The sequence below is a fragment of the Leuresthes tenuis genome, unplaced genomic scaffold, assembly GCF_036924035.1.
Source record: "Leuresthes tenuis unplaced genomic scaffold, fLeuTen1.0.hap1 SCAF_24, whole genome shotgun sequence".
NCBI classification, from domain to species: domain Eukaryota; kingdom Metazoa; phylum Chordata; class Actinopteri; order Atheriniformes; family Atherinopsidae; genus Leuresthes; species Leuresthes tenuis.
Genome location: NW_027325378.1, coordinates 1,515,854 through 1,539,421, shown reverse-complemented (window position 1 = coordinate 1,539,421; position 23,568 = coordinate 1,515,854). Strand labels below are relative to the sequence as shown.

The window sequence follows — 23,568 nt, the reverse complement described above, 5'->3', positions numbered from 1 at the left end:
AAAAAAACAGATCCATATCAGTTGTTTCACAGCAAGCTTTGAGAACAAAAGCTCTGTGAATGATCCAAATATGACAAGAAATAATAAAGTTAACACCAAAAATAAATCAACAGATTCCAGTACATGGTTCCAGCTTTAATAACACAACAAAAAGCCATCAAAAGCATCTGATCACAAAGTCTTAATAATGTTTTAACCAAGAAATTAAATCACCAAAGTTTTTCAGCAGAGCTTATTACAGTTCAGATCATTACGGAGGATTCAGCAGAGGAGACTCATGTTTATACGTTATAATCAATATTGTTGAGAAGAAAATGGTAAAATTGAAAAAAAAAAGTGGCACAAAGGCGAGAAATGAAAAACTGAGTTACATAAGTTAGAAAAGCTGCAAGGTGCTGCCATCCAATCAACTTCGGGTCAGTTACTTTCCCCACAAGTCATTACCGTTATCATTAGCCACAAAACGCTACGGCACCCCAGAGTGGACAAACCAAACCATTGCTCTGATGTGGATGTTTGAGTTTTTCACCGCTAGAATTCGCAAATTTGAGCCTCGAGATGGTTTTAAAATTAACTTCATAAATAAATTCATGCTAATTTCATAGCTAGCTCATAATAATCTACGTGGAAGAAACAGAGGATTTTAAGCTAGCTAGCTAGCTAGGTAAGTAGAAGATGCTATTAATTTTATTGAGAAAATGATGAACACGACAAACCAAAAACCTTTGGTGACATTCATGTTTTTCCAGCCACGCTACACTGATGTTAGGTTGAGTTGGAAAATTTGAGCTGTTAGATAGTTTGAAAGTTAGCTTCATTAGTAAGTCAACGCTAATTTCACAGGCAGCGATTTCAGACTTCATGGTACAAAGCAACACATTCAGAAAAGGCTTTATTATTAAAGCAAACCCTACATTTACACTATTTACAAAAGCCTGATCCTCCAAATAGTCTATTAATTTATTTAAGTTTATTAAAGTAAAGCTGACGCAGAAATATCACCAGAGAACAAAACACACACACAAAAAAAAACCCGAAAACACACAAATAAAGAAATACATTTGAGGAAATAACATGGAAACACTCTCGTTAGTCCAAACCAATTATTATAATTTAGGCTACTGGTTCCAGTTAAAAAGCATCTTGTACATAACTGCCAATAAAACTGCTAAATATACAAAATAAAGTGTTGAATTAGTGAGCTTTAAAAGGGTCGGTAGGTAGGTTTTTGCCTCCACTTTATGCTAGCGGCTAAGCTAACATTATATAGGTGTTGACCATCTTATCAGACTCTAAATTTATAGCACCATACTGAACAACTTGGTCTTTATAAGTCTTTATCTATAAGTCTCTGGAAACTGTTTGTTGGAAGAAATTAAGCATCTAGAAAAAAAAGAAACAAAAAACTAACTGAATTGTCAGATTCACTCCAAAAAAAAAAAACACCCGTTAACTTTAAAAAGCTAAAAAGTCTGTAAAGAAGGAAGACTTTAGGGTTTTAATTCTTCAGTCCTTTACATCTTTGTTTTACTTGCAGCTTTTGCATTTATTGTCATATATATATATTTTTGCTTTTTAACCAGTTTCTCTTGAAACAAGAGAGATGACTTAAATCTCACTGAGACCAACTGTTTAAAGCAGAACTTTGTAGCTTCGAGGTCCCAAAGCTTCTTTTCACTCCTGGTGGTTTTTATTTGTGCCTGAGTGAAAACAACAAGTCTGTGGTTACCCTGTGGGGGGGGCTTTGGAGGCAAAGCTGAAGCACAGCAGCGAAGGAAAGGGAGGGGCATGTACTCTGCTAACTTCATCTTGTTCTTGGAGTTCTGGTTCAGGTTCTGCTTTAGGGAGGAGAAAAATGCATTTTGAGGCGTTGCTGAGCTCTGAATCTCAGTCCAGTCCAGTGTTTTTAAATCAAAAAGCTGTTTAACACACTGATAAGTTAGAAAGGTGGAGGTCACCTTAGATACTGAGATACATTTCTCTGGTTGGGATCTTTTAGGGTTATATGTGTTACAAATAAGAGCCAAATAAGGACCAAATAAGGGCCAAACAAGGGCCAAATAAGGGCCAAATAAGGACCAAATAAGGGCCAAATAAGGACCAAATAAGGGCCAAATAAGGGCCAAATAAGGACCAAATAAGGGCCAAACAAGGGCCAAACAAGGGCCAAATAAGGGCCAAATAAGGACCAAATAAGGGCCAAACAAGGGCCAAACAAGGGCCAAATAAGAGCCAAATAAGGACCAAATAAGGGCCAAACAAGGGCCAAATAAGGGCCAAATAAGGGCCAAATAAGGGCCAAATAAGGATCAAATAAGGGCCAAACAAGGACCAAATAAGGGCCAAACAAGGGCCAAATAAGGGCCAAACAAGGGCCAAATAAGGATCAAATAAGGGCCAAACAAGGGCCAAATAAGGATCAAATAAGGGCCAAACAAGGACCAAATAAGGGCCAAACAAGGGCCAAATAAGGACGTCCTGCACCTCATTTAAAAGGTCATTTGTATGATGTTGATCCCATAAAAGGCCATAAAAGATTCCCCAAAGCAGTAGATAAAACCAGATGGCGCACATAGAGGCAGTTTGTGGGTATCTCCATTTGCTGTTACTCTTCTTGATCAGTTTGTCATCAATCAACACATTGATCCACGGCTGGTTGAGTCCACGATGAGCTTCTCATCAACCTGCCAACAAACTAGCTTTGACAAACTCACATCATAGAGAAATCTATTTGAGGTTTTTCCCTGCAGGCTTTCCATTCACCTCCTCAGAAGTTTAATGCCGTGTGGACGTGGTCTTTTCCCTCCCAGGCCCCTCCCCCTTCTCCTGAGGCCCCTCCCTCCTGGATCAGGCGGTTCAGGATGCTGACAAGACGCTGATGGGTGTTCTTGCGGTTCTCCTCGGGCTCTTCTCCTGTTTCTGAGCACTCCTGCACAGCTCGCTGCAGCTCCACCTTTACAAGAAAGCATTAAAGGCAATAAAAGGGGCCCAGAAATGAACTCTGAGGTGCTCCACAAGTGATTACTGGCAACAGAGAACTTTATTCGTCTCTGTGGTTTGAAGAAAAGAGCACAACATCTGCCATTTCTGAACAAACTACAAAAGCAGGAGACAACAAACTGCATTTCCTCCTCTTTTGGGAGGTTTCTGCTGGACTATCTGAGTATCGGGCACATGTTCTTGTTTTTTATCCTTAAACTTTGACCTTCAGCTGCTTCAACATCTGATTTTACTGGAGTTTCATCTTAAAATCAGCCTGACTGATACAAACCTGTGTTTAACAGGCTCAAATAAGAGAAAAGGTTCAAATAAATGCTCATAAAAGTGTCCAAAAGTAGTTTTTCCTTTTGGTTTGTGGCAACAAAACCTCTGTTATGTTTGATTAACTTTCTGATTGTCATGTCTGATATTATTGGTTTGACATAAACTGACAGAATTTAGATAATTTAGATGCATTAAAATGTCTTTTAGATGCGATTAATATGAGAAGTACCTGCAGCGGGAGCCCTGCTTTGGCCCCAAGCAGCGTGGGAGAAAACCAGGGCCGGAAAATCTTCTCACAGATCACCTGCAGAGCAGAAGAAGAAGAAGAAGAAACCTGACTCAGAGGAGACAAACGTGATGAAATGAAAGAAGAAGAGGGGAAGAAATGAAGTGTTGTCTTTATGCAGATGACGCCTCGCTTTTCATCACGGTGAAGAAGACAATGACTTCTTTCTGTGAGCGGAGGGTCATCACAGGTCGACCTCAGGAGACACCTGTGGAGCGCCGGAGCGGCCAATCGGAGAGCGGCGTGTCATCGACATGTCAGCGGGTCCCATCTTCATTTTCTCCTCCTCCTCTCCTCTTTCTCCCTTTGTTCTTTACTGCCTTTGTTTGAAGGTCAAATCTTCTTCTCCTTTTTGAAGCTCTTTTATGTTTTCTTTGTGTTTGATTTCTTTTCTCTTTTCTGATGACTTTAACTCCCGTTTCTTGGCTTTCTTCTCTCCACCTTTTCATTTACCTTCAGTCTGTCTCTTCTTCTCTTTTTATCCTGCATCTTCTTTGACATCCAAATGGATCTGACTTCCTCTCCTTTCCGTTTGCGGTTTAGCGGAGTCTTCAGACGCCGTCGTGTTTGTGCGTCGCCGCCAGTCGTCACCTGAGGAAACAGCCGCCGTCCGTCTCCTCCGATGAATGCAGGTATCTGGTATCATGAGACATGTGATAGGCGAGCCGGCGGGGTGATGACAGGCTGTTGTCACGGTGATGCTGGTGGTGACGGGGATGTGCGGCTCGGCTTTTCCTCCGAGCCTTACGGGCCGACGCTTAAAAACTGTATTATTATCATAATTTGATGCGTTATTAAATATTTAAAATACCTTTAAGTGTAGCAGCAGCTACATTACACAGAGCACTGAGCAACTACTGCATTCTGGGTAATTTAGAAGGCTTAACAGATGAAAACATCTGTAATAATTTCCTTTAATCTGATGGTGCCATAATTAAAGAGCTAAATAATAATTCTGCTGATGGTGATTTAACTGCTAAAAGAAAAAGTTCAACAGATTCATCCTGATTGATCTTTCATCTAAATCACAAAGATCTGAAATCGATTCAACTAAATTATTATTATTATTATAATATGTGGATGACATGAACCTAAATGTGGGTTTTGTCACCACATTTTCTGCTTTAAATAATTATTGTGAGGCTCAAAAACCGTTAATTTCCGCTCATCTCAGCGTCTTCCCGTCAGTTTAAACAATACTTCTTCTTCTTCTCTTCTTCTTCTTCTTCTTCTTCTTCTTCTTCTTCTCTTCTTCTTCTTCTTCTCCCTGATCCAGGCCTCGGGAAGGTTATCGGTTCGACTTCTGACCTCCGTCACAATACGAACATTTAAAGGCGGTTAATCTGCCGAAGCTGCCGGCGACAGGATTAATTATATATATATATATATATTTATCACTATATATATATATATATATATATTATGTGGTTTGTAACCCAAACCCTATAGAAATATAAGATAAATAAAGTGCATTATGGAATAAATAAAGTTTGTTATCATTTAATTTCGTTACAGATATAAAACTTACAATTAATTAAGAGTTCAAAGGAAACATTCTGTAGTATTTTTATTCATTAAAATGAGGAATTTATCCTCATTTTAACAGTTTATTTGAGCTTTTAACGGATTCCCTCTGAAACGTATATTAAGATAAAGGGATGAATAATTCCAGGTGCCTCTGAAACAGAAGCAGAGGTCCTCCTCTCTCATCCCGCCGAGCCGTAATTAACATTCCACGACTCGCCTTTCTGCACGCGCATAATTAAAAGCTGCGAGAGACTGATTACCCACAATCCTCCAGGAGTCTGAGGAACAGGACGACCTTTAATCCGTCAGCCGGCTCGCTTCGGAGCGGCGAGGACGCGAAAGTCGAGGCCCAAACGGGTGAATTAAGAGAATAAAATAATCCAGCAGCTTTCCTTTATCTCCACTCAGATTTGAGGTTTTAGCCTCTAAAGATCATCATCTTTTTATCTAATAAAACTCCCAGAATAACTAAAATAATTAAAATTAAAATCAAAATAAAAGTTTATTAGATTTCAGCCGGACTAGTGATCAGTGAACTGGTTTAATTTAGTTTAATTTAGCTGTAAATAAATTGTAGAAAAGCAGAATTTATTGAGCTAAAGTGGAACAAAAGTTTATGTAGGAGATCATTTAAATTTAAATTTAAATAAAGTTTATTCACTTTATCTTATATTAAATACAAAAAAGATTTAATAAGTTCTTATTTCATTAACTGTGTTTCTATTAATAAATTTGACTTTATTCTTACTTTATGGGTTAAAACACAAGTGCAAAGTGCATCAAAAATTAGGTTCAAATATAATCTGAAATATACTCAAACTTTAGAGTTTGAATATTTAAAAATAATAATTATTAATTAATTAATCTGAGAGTACAATTTAAAAATGTACAGAAATATATTTGAAATAAATTCACTTTTTAACTGCAGATAACTTTAACTTTAAGTATATTTTCTTTTAATACTAAAGTGTGATTATTTAAAACAAAATTCACAGTAGAATACTGTTAAAAAATACTGTTAAAAATGTGAAAATACTTGACTTTTCTTCTTCTTTAAAGCGTGTGAAAAGCGTCTGACCTGCAGGTTGCTGTTGCCGCGGTGGGGGCTGCACCTGCGACGGACCGGGTCGCACCTGGACGAGCAGTCAAAGAAGTTGCAGTCGTCGTCGCTGCTGCAGTTCTGCTCCAGGATGTCCTTCATCTTGGGCTCGAAGAAGGCCATGTCCACGTCGATCGCCACCACCTGGGGGAGAAAAACACGAGCCAGAGCGTTCAAAATGATAGAAACTTATCAGAAAATCACCTAAAACCTGCTGAAGTGTGGAAGTTTAGCTGAAAAGTCTGTAAGTAACTGACAGGATTCATTAAAGAGCTTTAAGAAGAAATCTGATTAGAATCAAACATCCGAAAGGCTTCACTCTCAGATTATTACAGCGTTTCCTGTGAGGTGAACAAAGATCTTTGGGCAGAAACTGAATAGAACCGACCTCAGCAGAAAACTGGAGACTCAAAGTGAAACCTCAGCAGAGATGAAGGCATTAAACAGATCTGTGTGGGATCCCGATGCCTTTGTTCTGCAGTTCTGTCGGTTTGATCTTCCACTGTCTCACTGTTCGTTTGCAAAAACATCTGCTTATCTTACATCTAAAGTTAAAAAATATCTAGGTTTAAAAAAGGAGTTTTTTATGGAATAAAACATAAAAAAAACAACTAAAGTCCAGTTTAGTGGAAAAGGCTTTTTGGTGATAATCAGGATTTATCAGCACTGATGTGACCTCGACAGCCAGGTTCAACAATGGCTCTGTAAGAGTGAACAAAGCCCGGTTTGTCCTGAAAGAAGCGCATGTTTACCGGCCTCGACGTCTCACATGGAGCAAAGACGGCTCTCAGGCCTGCTGCGAGGGCTGATGTTTGATAATAAAGCAGACTAATCATGTCTGAAAGTGTTGATAAGGACAGCCTGCAGGGCGCAGTTTATGGGTGCGTTCCCTAGGAGTTACCGAAGGGAAACCCACCTGCAGGGCGCAGTTTATGGGTGCGTTCCCTAGGAGTTACCGAAGGGAAACCCACCTGCAGGGCGCAGTTTATGGGTGCGTTCCCTAGGAGTTACCAAAGGGAAACCCACCTGCAGGGCGCAGTTTATGGGTGCGTTCCCTAGGAGTTACCGAAGGGAAACCCACCTGCAGGGCGCAGTTTATGGGTGCGTTCCCTAGGAGTTACCAAAGGGAAACCCACCTGCAGGGCGCAGTTTATGGGTGCGTTCCCTAGGAGTTACCAAAGGGAAACCCACCTGCAGGGCGCAGTTTATGGGTGCGTTCCCTAGGAGTTACCGAAGGGAAACCCACCTGCAGGGCGCAGTTTAGAGGTGCGTTCCCTGGGAGTTACCGAAGGGAAACCCACCTGCAGGGCGCAGTTTACGGGTGCGTTCCCTAGGAGTTACCAAAGGGAAACCCACCTGCAGGGCACAGTTTAGAGGTGCGTTCCCTGGGAGTTACCGAAGGGAAAACCACCTGCAGGGCGCAGTTTACGGGTGCGTTCCCTAGGAGTTACCGAAGGGAAACCCACCTGCAGGGCGCAGTTTAGAGGTGCGTTCCCTAGGAGTTACTGAAGGGAAACCCACCTGCAGGGCGCAGTTTAGAGGTGCGTTCCCTAGGAGTTACCAAAGGGAAACCCACCTGCAGGGCGCAGTTTAGAGGTGCGTTCCCTAGGAGTTACCGAAGGGAAACCCACCTGCAGGGCGCAGTTTAGAGGTGCGTTCCCTAGGAGTTACCGAAGGGAAACCCACCTGCAGGGCGCAGTTTAGAGGTGCGTTCCCTAGGAGTTACCGAAGGGAAACCCACCTGCAGGGCGCAGTTTAGAGGTGCGTTCCCTAGGAGTTACCGAAGGGAAACCCACCTGCAGGGCGCAGTTTACGGGTGCGTTCCCTAGGAGTTACCGAAGGGAAACCCACCTGCAGGGCCCAGTTTATGGGTGCGTTCCCTGGGAGTTACCGAAGGGAAACCCACCTGCAGGGCGCAGTTTATGGGTGCGTTCCCTGGGAGTTACCGAAGGGAAACCCACCTGCAGGGCCCAGTTTATGGGTGCGTTCCCTGGGAGTTACCGAAGGGAAACCCACCTGCAGGGCGCAGTTTATGGGTGCGTTCCCTGGGAGTTACCGAAGGGAAACCCACCTGCAGGGTGCAGTTTATGGGTGCGTTCCCTAGGAGTTACCGAAGGGAAACCCACCTGCAGGGCGCAGTTTACGGGTGTGTTCCCTGGGAGTTACCGAAGGGAAACCCACCTGCAGGGCCCAGTTTACGGGTGCGTTCCCTAGGAGTTACCGAAGAGAAACCCACCTGCAGGGCGCAGTTTACGGGTGCGTTCCCTAGGAGTTACTGAAGGGAAACCCACCTGCAGGGCGCAGTTTACGGGTGCGTTCCCTAGGAGTTACTGAAGGGAAACCCACCTGCAGGGCCCAGTTTATGGGTGCGTTCCCTGGGAGTTACTGAAGGGAAACCCACCTGCAGGGCCCAGTTTATGGGTGCGTTCCCTGGGAGTTACTGAAGGGAAACCCACCTGCAGGGCGCAGTTTACGGGTACGTTCCCTGGGAGTTACCGAAGGGAAACCCACCTGCAGGGCGCAGTTTATGGGTGCGTTCCCTGGGAGTTACCGAAGGGAAACCCACCTGCAGGGCGCAGTTTACGGGTGCGTTCCCTGGGAGTTACCGAAGGGAAACCCACCTGCAGGGCGCAGTTTACGGGTGCGTTCCCTAGGAGTTACCGAAGGGAAACCCACCTGCAGGGCGCAGTTTACGGGTGCGTTCCCCGGGAGTTACCGTAGGGAAACCCACCTGCAGGACGCAGTTTACGGGTGCGTTCCCTAGGAGTTACCGAAGGGAAACCCACCTGCAGGGCGCAGTTTATGGGTGCGTTTCCTGGGAGTTACCGAAGGGAAACCCACCTGCAGGGCGCAGTTTACGGATGCGTTCCCTAGGAGTTACCGAAGGGAAACCCACCTGCAGGGCGCAGTTTACGGGTGCGTTCCCTGGGAGTTACCGAAGGGAAACCCACCTGCAGGGCGCAGTGTACGGGTGCGTTCCCTGGGAGTTACCGAAGGGTAACCCACCTGCAGGGCGCAGTTTACGGGTGCGTTCCCTGGGAGTTACCGAAGGGAAACCCACCTGCAGGGCGCAGTTTATGGGTGCGTTCCCTAGGAGTTACCGAAGGGAAACCCACCTGCAGGGCGCAGTTTACGGGTGCGTTCCCTTGGAGTTACCGAAGGGAAACCCACCTGCAGGGCGCAGTTTACGGGTGCGTTCCCTAGGAGTTACCGAAGGGAAACCCACCTGCAAGGAGCAGTTTAGAGGTGCGTTCCCTAGGAGTTACCGAAGGGAAACCTACTTTGTTTGTTTGTTTGTTGTAGCTCTCAGAGAACTGAAGGTTAATGTCAAAGGATTCAATCAGCTTGTTTTTGTGGGTGTAGCAGCGTTTAAACACGTGTAAAAATGATAAAACTGTGGAAATGACTCGCTGATGTCTTTTTAATCCCTTTTTAAAACAGCAGTATCACTCATAAGAACATGCTTTTTAACACTAAATATCTCAACAAACGACTCTCTCATCCTCTTCATTTAACAGACGTCTGCAAACAACAAATAGTTCATTTAGACGTTTGTTTTTCTTCTCATTCTCCAGGATTCATCCAGCTGTGAGATGATTAATTTATGACCTGCTGCAGTGATTCTTTAATGAAAGGAAAACACAGAACATCCAGTTTTCTCTGGCAGCCTTTAAAAGAAGCAAACTTGAACAATTATTTAACAAGTTACTCTCAATAATCCATCAGTGTTCAGACTCCAGCTCAGAGAAAACACAGATCTGTATTTATCTTTATTCGCTATTGCCTGGAGCTTCAGCTTGAAGTACTTTCAAAATGTTCCCAGTTGTGACCAAATTAGGCCTGAATTTCATGTTTCTGGGATTTTGGGGTTTAGTTGAAACTCATTTTAAGATCTGCAACAAATCTCTGAAAATAACAAATGACGATTTAAGATTAATATTAACTACACTAAAGTCCTGATCTGCTTAATTTCTTTGAATATATCACCAGAGAAACAGGAAGCAGCTGCAGAGATTCACAGAAACATGTTCAAACCTGAACATAAACCCAGAATCTGAGGCAGAAACAGAGTTTTTATCAGTTCTCAGCAGCTTTAAAGTGAATCTCTGGTCTGAGCTCCTTTATTCTCCAACACAGCCTGAACCCTCTGAGACAAGCTTTCTGTCATTTCTTTAAGGAGTCTTCAGGAATAGTTCTCCAGGCTTCTTGAAGGACATCCCAAAGCTCTTCTTTGGATGTGGGCTGCCTTTTGTTCCGTTCTCTGTCAGATGATCCCACACTGCTTCAATAATGTTGAGGTCCGGGCTCTGGGGAGGATTCATCCCTCCATAAGACCTGTTGCCACTGATTTTCAGTCCACTTCTTGTGTCATTTGGCACAGCTCAGCCTTTTCTCCCTGTTTCCCTTCCTTAAGAACGGCTTCTTGACAGCCACCCTTCCATGGAGCCCATTTCTGATGAGGCTTGGGCCAACAGTAGATGGATCAGCTGAAGGTCCAGATGCATCTCTCAGGTCCTGTCAGGTCACAGCTGGATTTTTTCCTCTTTCTTAAGGACATCACTTTCAGATCCTGTTCATCTGCTGGAGATAGTTTTTTAGGCCTGACACTTCTTCTTTTGTCCTCCACTTGTCCAGTTTCCTCAAATGCTTTAAGGACACACTGCACACCATGCTGAGATATGCCAAGTTTTCAGCTAATAGCTCTTTGGGAATCACCTTGTTGCTGCAGAAATCCTATTTTCTGTCTGTCAAACTGTGTTTTCTTTGCTGTTTTTCATAGATGCAGCTAAAGAAATGGGAACAAATGATGTGTCTTTGTGACAGGCTGCTGGTAACAAAGTGCCTAAAGATGCTTGGAAGGAAAACAGGAAGGAAACAGGACTGTAGATGACATTAAACATGTCAAACATGCTAATTGTGAGGCTGAAGTTCAGGCTTTGGGTTGAATGATGATTCAGTGAATGTGATTCAGAGCGAGTTTCCTCTCAAAGACGACCTTCTGTTCTCAGCAGATGAGTCACATCTTTTCTAGGTTGAAAAACATCTTTTAAAGACTGTCTGCCTTCCATCTGCTAAAAGCTTTTTAAAAATACTCAAAAAAAGGTCATTTTAATTAAAAAAACAGCTGTTTTTTCTTCCCAAGTCAGGTAAAAACTCACGGTCAGGTCCTTCCTGATGGCAAAGTTCTCCGGTTTGATGTCGCAGAGGTGCAGCTTGTGGGTGAAGTCGTGGTCAAAGTGCCACACCATGTCCAGGAAGCTGAGCGCGATGCGGTGAACCATCTCCCTCACGGCCCAGCGCGCTCTGCTCTGATCCTGCAGCCCGGGAACCGCCACCTCATCCAGGGAGAAGATGTTCTGGTCCCAGGCGTGGCCGGCCGACAGGTACTCCACAGCGTAGAAGTGGCCGCAGGATCCCAGAACCTTTGCCACGTGGGTGCTGAGGTCCTGCAGGACTCTGCGGAGCACAAGAAGAACAATGAGCAGCTTCCCTTTGGATTCAAACAGAGCAGGAAGTTCAGCTTCAGACTCTGAACCTTTTAAATTCCCAATGAAACGGGTAGAAAAGGACTTTTCTGAATATTTCCAGTAAAAACAGGAGTCCAGGAGGCCGCCTTTTCTGGAGTAAAGACTCCAGAAACATTACCCAGCAGCCTGTTTGCTCCTCCTCACCTTTGCCTTGCAGCATCTCACTGATAAAGCTTCATTCTGCAGCTTTGGGAGGAGTCCTGCTGGCTGCTCAATGCAGAGTTTAAACAGCCGCTGATGGAGGCTGTCAAAGGTCAAAGGTCAAAAGCTGAGCTGAAAAGGTTCAAATGATTTCATTCTACTCTGTTTCTGTTTCACATGGACAACGAGAAAAAGATTAAAAGTCTGAAGTTTGGCACCATTTTCAAAAAAAGGGAAAATATAATTGTTTTATTTAGTTGATTTATCTGTTTTTTTGTTGTTTTTCTGTTTAATTTGTTTTTTTTCTGTTTTTAATGTTTTTCTTGTTTTTTGTTACATTTTGTTTTTCTTGCTTTTTTTGTTCTTCTGTTTAATTTAGTTGTTTTTTGTGTTTTTCTTGTTGTTTTTTTTTTGTTTAATTTTGTTTTTCTTGTTTTTTTCTGTTTTTCTGTTTTCTATTTTTAATGTTTTTTTGTTGTTTTTTCTGTTTTTCTTGTTTTGTTCTGTTTTTCTGTTTAATTTTGTGGGTTTTTTTTCTGTTTTTCTTGTTTTTTTCTGTTTTATTTCGTGTTTTTTGTTGTTTTTTCTGTTTTTCTGTTTTCTATTTTTAATGTTTTTTTGTTGTTTTTTCTGTTTTTCTTGTTTTGTTCTGTTTTTCTGTTTAATTTTGTGTTTTTTTTCTGTTTTTCTTGTTTTTTTCTGTTTTATTTCGTGTTTTTTGTTGTTTTTTCTGTTTTTCTGTTTTCTATTTTTAATGATTTTTTGTTTTTTTTTCTGTTTTTCTTGTTTTTTCTGTTTTATTTCGTTGTTTTTCTGTTTTCTATTTTTAATGTTTTTTTGTTGTTTTTTTCTGTTTTTCTTGTTGTTTTTTCTGTTTTTCTTGTTTTGTTCTGTTTTTCTGTTTAATTTTGTGTTTTTTTTCAGTTTTTCTTGTTTTTTTCTGTTTTATTTCGTGTTTTTTGTTGTTTTTTCTGTTTTTCTGTTTTCTATTTTTAATGATTTTTTTTTTTCTGTTTTTCTTGTTTTTTTTCTGTTTTATTTCGTTGTTTTTCTGTTTTCTATTTTTAATGTTTTTTTGTTGTTTTTTTCTGTTTTTCTTGTTGTTTTTTCTGTTTTTCTTGTTTTGTTCTGTTTTTCTGTTTAATTTTGTGTTTTTTTTCAGTTTTTCTTGTTTTTTTCTGTTTTATTTCGTGTTTTTTGTTGTTTTTTCTGTTTTTCTGTTTTCTATTTTTAATGATTTATTTTTTTTTTTCTGTTTTTCTTGTTTTTTTCTGTTTTATTTCGTTGTTTTTCTGTTTTCTATTTTTAATGTTTTTTTGTTGGTTTTTTTCTGTTTTTCTTGTTGTTTTTTCTGTTTTTAATGTTTTTTGTTGTTTTTTCTGTTTTTCTTGTCGTTTTATCTGTTTTATCTGAGACACTTCTGGTTCTGATCTCAGACCAGTTCATCTTGTTTCAGGCCGGTTCCAGCAGTAAAAATGCTTACATCCCCACTTTGACTTAAAATCCTGCCTGTCGACAGTTTAACCCACAGATCTCAGGTGAACCTTTCCACCTCGTGTCCTTCAAACCTTCCCCCTCTCAGACTTTCAGGCCTCCTGGGGAACGCTCACCTGAGGAAGGTGTACTCCTCCTGCTGCAGCAGGGACCACAGAGACGACAGCTCTGCTCTGGAGTAACTCTTGTCTCTAATTTTCAGCTTCTTCCCCCAAAGTCTGGCCAGAGAGCTGTTGTTTCCTCCTCCTCCTCCCTCTTCATCATCGTCCTCCTCAGCTATTCCCAAAGAGTTTCGGACCTGCGGTCAGAGGAAGTGACTCACAGTTGGACAGACAGTAAAGTTGTGAATGTCGGCACCAAACTGAGACGACTTACCTCCATGGTAGCATAAAAGACCACATCAAGAGCAGACAGCTCCTCTGCTGTGTCCTGCTGAGCAGAAGGAAGAAGGTGAATCATTCAGACATCCCAAACGTTCAGGGATTCAAATCAAGCACAAGCATCACCTGGTAGTCCAGGATTCCCAGAGGCTCATAGGAGGAGAAGTTCTCCAGTTTGGACTTGAGGATGATGGGGTTTCCCCTCCAGCGCGCCTCGATCACCTTCTTCCCGTTCTCGTAGTAGAGGCAGCGCTTGTACTTCACCAGGCCGAGGACGCACAGATCGGAGCACATGTCGCCCGTCACCGAGCCCTCGCCGAACTCCAGACACTGAGGAGGAGGAGGAGTTCACTCTGAGTCTCCTACATTACAGTCAGGAAGTTACACCAACCAGAAAACACAGAAGCAGTGTGTGAGAAAGTAAGTGAACCCTTCCTGCCTCCACAGGAGCTGCTGATCAATGCTCTGATTAACTGATCCTCAGTCAGTGTGAGCAGCTCTATAAAAGCAGGAGTTCTGTCAGTTTAACACGATGCCAAGGAGGAAAGACACCAGCAATGATCTCAGAGAAGCAGCTGCTGCTGCCCATCAGTCTGGGAAGGGTTATAAGGCCATTTCCAGACTATCTGGAGTCCATCATTCTACAGAGAGAAAGATTATTCACAAGTGGAAAACATTCAGGACAGCTGTCAATCTTCCCAGGAGTGGACGTCCCAGCAAGTTCACCCCAAGGTGAAGAAGCCCAGAGCTACATCTCAGACTCTACAGGCCTCAGTTAGCATGTTAAAGGTTAAAGGTCACCCCAAGGTGAAGAAGCCCAGAGCTACATCTCAGACTCTACAGGCCTCAGTTAGCATGCTAAAGGCTAAAGGTCACCCCAAGGTGAAGAAGCCCAGAGCTACATCTCAGACTCTACAGGCCTCAGTTAGCATGCTAAAGGTTAAAGGTCACCCCAAGGTGAAAAAGCCCAGAGCTACATCTCAGACTCTACAGGCCTCAGTTAGCATGTTAAAGGTTAAAGGTCACCCCAAGGTGAAAAAGCCCAGAGCTACATCTCAGACTCTACAGGCCTCAGTTAGCATGCTAAAGGTTAAAGGTCACCCCAAGGTGAAGAAGCCCAGAGCTACATCTCAGACTCTACAGGCCTCAGTTAGCATGTTAAAGGTTAAAGGTCACCCCGAGGTTAATAAGCCCAGAGCTACATCTCAGACTCTACAGGCCTCAGTTAGCATGTTAAAGGTTAAAGGTCACCCCAAGGTGAAGAAGCCCAGAGCTACATCTCAGACTCTACAGGCCTCAGTTAGCATGTTAAAGGTTAAAGGTCATGACAGCACAGTTAGAAAAAGACTGAACAAGGATGGCTTGTTTGGAAGGGCTGCAGGAGAAAGCCTCTTCTCTCTAAAAAGAACATGGCAGCACAGCTTAGGTTTGCAAAGCTGCATCTGAACAAAGCTCAAGACTTCTGGAACAATGTCCTTTGGACAGACCAGAGCAAAGTGGAGATGTTTGGTCCTAATGCACAGCAGCACGTTTGGAGGAAACCAAACACAGCATATCAGCACAAACACCTCATACCAGCTGTCAAGCACGGTGGTGGAGGGCTGATGATCTGGGCTGGTTCTGCAGCCACAGGACCTGGGCACCTTGCAGTCATTGAGTCCACCATGAACTCCTCTGGATACCAAAGTATTCTAGAGTCAGATGTGAGGCCATCTGTCCCACAGCTAAAGCTGGGCTGAAACTGGCTCATCAACAGGACAAAGATCCCAAACACAGCAGCAGATCTACAGCAGAATGTGGGAAAAAGAAAAGAATCAAGGTGCTGCAATGGTCCAGTCAGAGTCCAGACCTCAGCCTGACTGAAATGCTGTGGTGGGACCTTAAGAGAGCTGTTCAGAAACCAAAGCTGCAAACCTCAATGAGCTGAAGCAGCGCTGGAGAGAAGAGGGCCGAGATTCCTCCAGAACCAGGAGAGAGACTGATAACGTCCCACAGGAAACCATCACTGCAGCTCACTGCTGCTGAAGCTGCTGGATCAGGGGTTCACTTAGTTTTACACTCACTGCTGCTGAAGCTGCTGGATCAGGGGTTCACTTAGTTTCTCACTCACTGCTGCTGAAGCTGCTGGATCAGGGGTTCACTTAGTTTCTCACTCACTGCTGCTGAAGCTGCTGGATCAGGGGTTCACTTAGTTTAACACTCACTGCTGCTGAAGCTGCTGGATCAGGGGTTCACTTAGTTTTACACTCACTGCTGCTGAAGCTGCTGGATCAGGGTTCACTTAGTTTTACACTCACTGCTGCTGAAGCTGCTGGATCAGGGGTTCACTTAGTTTTAAACTCACTGCTGCTGAAGCTGCTGGATCAGGGTTCACTTAGTTTTACACTCACTGCTGCTGAAGCTGCTGGATCAGGGGTTCACTTAGTTTTACACACTGCTGCTGAAGCTGCTGGATCAGGGGTTCACTTAGTTTTACACACTGCTGCTGAAGCTGCTGGATCAGGGGTTCACTTAGTTTTCAGCCACAGGAAACACTGGACATTATTTTCATTTGTTGCAGCATCTCTTCGTCTTTTCTCAGCTGTTTTTGTTTCTGTAATTCTGTGAAAACCTACAGCAGACGATCCTCCAGCTGAGCGAACACCGGCTCAGTGTACGGAGGTGTGAAGGATCAGCGGATTACTCGGCTAATCCCTGCTCTGCCCACATTCCAACACAAACATCAGTCAGCACCGAGCTCAGAGGCTGAACCCGGCAGCACCGACCAGCTGGTTCGGACTGAATGGAAAAGATCTGCACAGGAGAAAACAAGCTGGGAACCAGAGCATTTATCCTGGAAGGGAGGCAGAGCGAGAACGCAGCCCAGCAGCATCATTTCATGGGTTTCACTGTGAAACCCTGCAGCCTCACTCCAGCTGTCTCACCTTCAGGGCCCAAAAAGATAAGGAAAGAAGCCTGAAGGTGAAGAGACGGCAGGTAACCGGAGCCCTGTTGGAGGCAGGAAGTGCAGCAGACTGAGAGGCAGGTGGAGCAGGTATGCAGACGGGTTAATTGGCCTGAGAAAAGAGCCGCTGATAAAAGCCGCTGACAGCTCCTTCTTCTTTTCAGCAGAAGGGGAGAGTTAAGGTGATGTGTTTCTGGAGCCCTTCACCTGTAAAGCTCCACAAACTGCTGCGTTTCTCATCTGATAAAGTCCAGAATCAGCCAGGGGCCTCATCTGCTTTTCCTTCCTTCTGGAGGAGCTTCCTCAGAGGAACTGCTGCCGTTTTAAGCTGCTCTTTCAAAGTGGACCAAAGTGGACCAAAGTGGATCAAACTGGACCAAACTGGATCAAACTGGACCAAACTGGACCAAACTGGATCAAACTGGACCAAACTGGACCAAACTGGACCAAACTGGATCAAACTGGACCAAACTGGACCAAACTGGACCAAACTGGACCAAACTGGATCAAACTGGACCAAACTGGATCAAACTGGATCAAACTGGATCAAACTGGACCAAACTGGATCAAACTGGATCAAACTGGATCAAACTGGACCAAACTGGATCAAACTGGATCAAACTGGACCAAACTGGACCAAACTGGATCAAACTGGACCAAACTGGACCAAACTGGATCAAACTGGACCAAACTGGATCAAACTGGACTAAACTGGACCAAAGTGGACCAAAGTGGACCAAACTGGACCAAACTGGACCAAACTGGACCAAACTGGATCAAACTGGACCAAACTGGATCAAACTGGATCAAACTGGACCAAACTGGATCAAACTGGATCAAACTGGATCAAACTGGACCAAACTGGATCAAACTGGATCAAACTGGACCAAACTGGACCAAACTGGATCAAACTGGACCAAACTGGACCAAACTGGATCAAACTGGACCAAACTGGATCAAACTGGATCAAACTGGACCAAACTGGACCAAACTGGATCAAACTGGACCAAACTGGATCAAACTGGATCAAACTGGATCAAACTGGACCAAACTGGACCAAACTGGATCAAACTGGATCAAACTGGACCAAACTGGATCAAACTGGACCAAACTGGACCAAACTGGATCAAACTGGATCAAACTGGACCAAACTGGATCAAACTGGATCAAACTGGACCAAACTGGACCAAACTGGACCAAACTGGACCAAACTGGATCAAACTGGACCAAACTGGATCAAACTGGACCAAACTGGACCAAACTGGATCAAACTGGACCAAACTGGATCAAACTGGATCAAACTGGATCAAACTGGACCAAACTGGACCAAACTGGATCAAACTGGATCAAACTGGACCAAACTGGACCAAATGGATCAAACTGGACCAAACTGGATCAAACTGGATCAAACTGGACCAAACTGGATCAAACTGGATCAAACTGGATCAAACTGGACCAAACTGGACCAAACTGGATCAAACTGGACCAAACTGGACCAAAGTGGACCAAAGTGGACCAAAGTGGACCAAACTGGATCAAACTGGACCAAAACTGGACCAAACTGGACCAAACTGGATCAAACTGGACCAAAACTGGACCAAACTGGACCAAACTGGACCAAACTGGACCAAAGTGGATCAAACTGGACCAAACTGGATCAAACTGGACCAAAACTGGACCAAACTGGACCAAACTGGACCAAACTGGACCAAAGTGGATCAAACTGGACCAAAGTGGATCAAACTGGACCAAAGTGGACCAAACTGGACCAAACTGGACCAAAGTGGACCAAAGTGGACCAGATTCATCTTAGTTTAAAGGTGAGAGTGTCACAGGGAACTTGGTGCCTTGAAAGGCCCGTCTCGTGTGGTGCTGATGCCAGCAGTTTGTGTTTGAAGCGTTTCGGAGCAGCTGATTCCCGCCCGCTGACCTCACGCCTGCGGGTTGCTTTGTGGGAACGCTCACCTCCACTTTGACTCCATCTCTGCAGGAATTCCTCTTTAAACACGAGACAAAGGGCTGATTGTCCAGTTTCTTCTCCATCTTTTCTCTTATTTCTTTGTTTTTCCTCCCGCTAAAACACATTTAAGATGTTTTTAATGAAAGAAGCTCAACATTTGACTTGTTTTCTTCTGCTTCTTCTTGGCTTTTTTATCTTCTCTTCATGCCTTCTCTCCTCCTTTCTGCATCCCCTTCATCCATCTCTGCCTCCTGTTCCTCCTGCTTTGCTCGGTTTCTCCTTCTCCGTGGGTCCAGCCCCAGACACTGAATGTCCTCCTCTGTTTCCTGACTGCACTTCCTGACTTATTGTTACCTTTTGCTGCAGTAATGAGCTTTTTGCGGTGAAGTGGGAGAAAGCTGAGACGTCTCGTTCTGCAGAGAAAGGCTTTGTTGTTCCTCTACATTCCAAGAGGTCGAACACACGAGAAACATTAAAACTCCTTAATGACATTCCTGTGTGAGCGGGCAGTTTTTGACTTCTGAATGAACTTAAAGGTTTCTGGGAGCCTGAAGCACTTTGCTGGAAACTTCTGGAGCAAACTGAAAAAGATTCCCCGGGTGTGAAGGCACTGAAAGGTGAAAGCAGCCTCTGGAGTGTCTTAATGAAGCTTATTTAAGTGAAACATCCCTCTTCTCTGGTGGGATTCCTAAAAGAAACCTCTCTAAGCACATGTCTGACCTCCAGCTGATCACAGCAGAGTGATCTGCTGTAATGAAGATTTCAGCTGGATCAGAGCTCATCCAGAACTGTTTTTCAGAGGAGTCTGAGTCCAGGTTTCAGTTGCTTTCTGCTTTCCAAACTCCAATGAAAGGCCTTTCTTTGGAGCTGCGTCTGTTCAATAAAGGTTCAAACTAATAAACACGAGATTTAACGTCTCTTCAACATGTATTCGTGCAGAACGGACCTGCTCTGATTCTCCAGTTCAACCCACCTGAAGGTTGACCCATCAGAATATGTCGTATATTTGAGGAATAAAGCTGAAACTCAGCTGGAGCTCCTTCTGATCAGGCCTGGGATGAGATCGGCTCGTTTCAGGGATGAAGATGAAAACCTTCCTGGAGTTCAGCTCTCTGTGGAGCAGAGAAACGTCCTCAAACCAGCACTGGCTGATGGGGGATGAATATATGTAAGAATATAGATCTGTGGTTATATTAGAAAGTGTAGAGTTTTTATTGAAAATATCACAACTTTACAGTCAGCATGACTGGATTTTTTTACCCTGCTTTGCTCCTTTTGTTCTTTTTGGTTGTTTTTACTTTTATTTTTGTAGATTTGCATATTTTTGTGGTGGTTTTGTGTCCCTGCAGACGTTTTAAACGTAGATTTGCATATTTTTGTGGTCTTTGCAGATGTTTTAAACGTAGATTTGCACATTTTTGTGGTCTTTGCAGATGTTTTAAACGTAGATTTGCACATTTTTGTGGTCTTTGCAGATGTTTTAAACGTAGATTTGCATATTTCTGTGGTCTTTGCAGATGTTTTAAACGTAGATTTGCATATTTCTGTGGTCTCTGCAGATGTTTTAAACGTAGATTTGCATATTTCTGTGGTCGTTGCAGATGTTTTAAACGTAGATTTGCATATTTCTGTGGTCGTTGCAGATGTTTTAAACGTAGATTTGCATATTTCTGTGGTCGTTGCAGATGTTTTAAACGTAGATTTGCATATTTCTGTGGTCGTTGCAGATGTTTTAAACGTAGATTTGCATATTTCTGTGGTCGTTGCAGATGTTTTAAACGTAGATTTGCATATTTCTGTGGTCGTTGCAGATGTTTTAAACGTAGATTTGCATATTTCTGTGGTCTCTGCAGATGTTTTAAACGTAGATTTGCATATTTCTGTGGTCGTTGCAGATGTTTTAAATGTAGATTTGCATATTTCTGTGGTCGTTGCAGATGTTTTAAACCTAGATTTGCATATTTCTGTGGTCGTTGCAGATGTTTTAAACCTAGATTTGCATATTTCTGTGGTCTCTGCAGATGTTTTAAACGTAGATTTGCATATTTCTGTGGTCGTTGCAGATGTTTTAAACGTAGATTTGCATATTTCTGTGGTCGTTGCAGATGTTTTAAACGTAGATTTGCATATTTCTGTGGTCGTTGCAGATGTTTTAAACGTAGATTTGCATATTTCTGTGGTCGTTGCAGATGTTTTAAACGTAGATTTGCATATTTCTGTGGTCTCTGCAGATGTTTTAAACGTAGATTTGCACATTTTTGTGGTCTTTGCAGATGTTTTAAACGTAGATTTGCATATTTCTGTGGTCTTTGCAGATGTTTTAAACGTAGATTTGCACATTTTTGTGGTCTTTGCAGATGTTTTAAACGTAGATTTGCATATTTCTGTGGTCTTTGCAGATGTTTTAAACGTAGATTTGCACATTTTTGTGGTCGTTGCAGACGTTTTAAACGTAGATTTGCATATTTCTGTGGTCGTTGCAGATGTTTTAAATGTAGATTTCTGTGGTCGTTGCAGATGTTTTAAACCTAGATTTGCATATTTCTGTGGTCGTTGCAGATGTTTTAAACCTAGATTTGCATATTTCTGTGGTCTTTGCAGATGTTTTAAACGTAGATTTGCATATTTCTGTGGTCGTTGCATATGTTTTAAACCTAGATTTGCATATTTCTGTGGTCTTTGCAGATGTTTTAAACGTAGATTTGCACATTTTTGTGGTCTTTGCAGATGTTTTAAACGTAGATTTGCATATTTCTGTGGTCGTTGCAGATGTTTTAAACGTAGATTTGCACATTTTTGTGGTCTTTGCAGATGTTTTAAACGTAGATTTGCATATTTCTGTGGTCGTTGCAGATGTTTTAAACGTAGATTTGCACATTTTTGTGGTCTTTGCAGATGTTTTAAACGTAGATTTGCATATTTCTGTGGTCGTTGCAGATGTTTTAAACGTAGATTTGCACATTTTTGTGGTCTTTGCAGATGTTTTAAACGTAGATTTGCATATTTCTGTGGTCTTTGCAGATGTTTTAAACGTAGATTTGCATATTTCTGTGGTCTCTGCAGATGTTTTAAACGTAGATTTGCATATTTCTGTGGTCTCTGCAGATGTTTTAAACATAGTTTTGCATATTTCTGTGGTCGTGGCAGATGTTTTAAACGTAGATTTGCACATTTCTGTGGTCGGTGCAGATGTTTTAAACGTAGATTTGCATATTTCTGTGGTCGTTGCAGATGTTTTAAACCTAGATTTGCATATTTCTGTGGTCGTTGCAGATGTTTTAAACGTAGATTTGCATATTTCTGTGGTCGTTGCAGATGTTTTAAACGTAGATTTGCATATTTCTGTGGTCGTTGCATATGTTTTAAACCTAGATTTGCATATTTCTGTGGTCTTTGCAGATGTTTTAAACGTAGATTTGCACATTTTTGTGGTCTTTGCAGATGTTTTAAACGTAGATTTGCATATTTCTGTGGTCTCTGCAGATGTTTTAAACGTAGATTTGCACATTTTTGTGGTCTTTGCAGATGTTTTAAACGTAGATTTGCATATTTCTGTGGTCGTTGCATATGTTTTAAACCTAGATTTGCATATTTCTGTGGTCTTTGCAGATGTTTTAAACGTAGATTTGCACATTTTTGTGGTCTTTGCAGATGTTTTAAACGTAGATTTGCATATTTCTGTGGTCGTTGCAGATGTTTTAAACGTAGATTTGCACATTTTTGTGGTCTTTGCAGATGTTTTAAACGTAGATTTGCATATTTCTGTGGTCGTTGCAGATGTTTTAAACGTAGATTTGCACATTTTTGTGGTCTTTGCAGATGTTTTAAACGTAGATTTGCATATTTCTGTGGTCGTTGCATATGTTTTAAACCTAGATTTGCATATTTCTGTGGTCTTTGCAGATGTTTTAAACGTAGATTTGCACATTTTTGTGGTCTTTGCAGATGTTTTAAACGTAGATTTGCATATTTCTGTGGTCGTTGCAGATGTTTTAAACGTAGATTTGCACATTTTTGTGGTCTTTGCAGATGTTTTAAACGTAGATTTGCATATTTCTGTGGTCGTTGCAGATGTTTTAAACGTAGATTTGCACATTTTTGTGGTCTTTGCAGATGTTTTAAACGTAGATTTGCATATTTCTGTGGTCGTTGCAGATGTTTTAAACGTAGATTTGCACATTTTTGTGGTCTTTGCAGATGTTTTAAACGTAGATTTGCACATTTTTGTGGTCTTTGCAGATGTTTTAAACGTAGATTTGCATATTTCTGTGGTCGTTGCAGATGTTTTAAACGTAGATTTGCACATTTTTGTGGTCTTTGCAGATGTTTTAAACGTAGATTTGCATATTTCTGTGGTCGTTGCAGATGTTTTAAACGTAGATTTGCACATTTTTGTGGTCTTTGCAGATGTTTTAAACGTAGATTTGCATATTTCTGTGGTCGTGGCAGATGTTTTAAACGTAGATTTGCACATTTCTGTGGTCGGTGCAGATGTTTTAAACGTAGATTTGCATATTTCTGTGGTCGGTGCAGATGTTTTAAACGTAGATTTGCATATTTCTGTGGTCGTTGCAGATGTTTTAAACGTAGATTTGCACATTTCTGTGGTCGTTGCAGATGTTTTAAACGACTGTTTTCTGTCTCTGAGCTTTTTTCTGTCCTGTTCAGGATCTTTTCAGCTGTTTTTGGTTCCTCGGTCATCATTTTAAATCCCTCTCTGGTTGTGGTCACGATGAATCTCTTTTTGTTTTGCATCCCGTGCCTCGTCGGTCTCATCAACGGTCCGAGCCGTGACAGAGGGGCGGGTGGAGCTTAAAACAACTTTCCAACCAGACCCTGAACACACTTCCAGTAATTCTTCGTTCTGTTTTAGTCGGAAACACTTTAGATTAAAGTCTCGCTGAGGTTCAGAAACATTAAAACCACCAGATGAAGTAAAAGGCAT

General features: G+C 42.4%; 1 protein-coding gene across 1 annotated transcript in view; it reads right to left on the bottom strand.

Moving 5' to 3' along the window:
• Nucleotides 1-1,393: 1,393 nt before the first annotated feature.
• Nucleotides 1,394-23,568, bottom strand: part of dipk1c (divergent protein kinase domain 1C) — a 56,621-nt gene continuing 34,446 nt past the window's right edge. The window contains exons 3-9 of the mRNA XM_072379015.1: nt 13,846-14,049; nt 13,715-13,768; nt 13,456-13,637; nt 11,336-11,633; nt 6,156-6,320; nt 3,494-3,568; nt 1,394-2,953 (exon numbers count right to left, since the gene is read on the bottom strand). Coding sequence (XP_072235116.1) covers nt 2,768-2,953; nt 3,494-3,568; nt 6,156-6,320; nt 11,336-11,633; nt 13,456-13,637; nt 13,715-13,768; nt 13,846-14,049 — 1,164 coding nt within the window. The 3' untranslated portion in view covers nt 1,394-2,767. The remainder of the gene's footprint in view (nt 2,954-3,493; nt 3,569-6,155; nt 6,321-11,335; nt 11,634-13,455; nt 13,638-13,714; nt 13,769-13,845; nt 14,050-23,568) is intronic.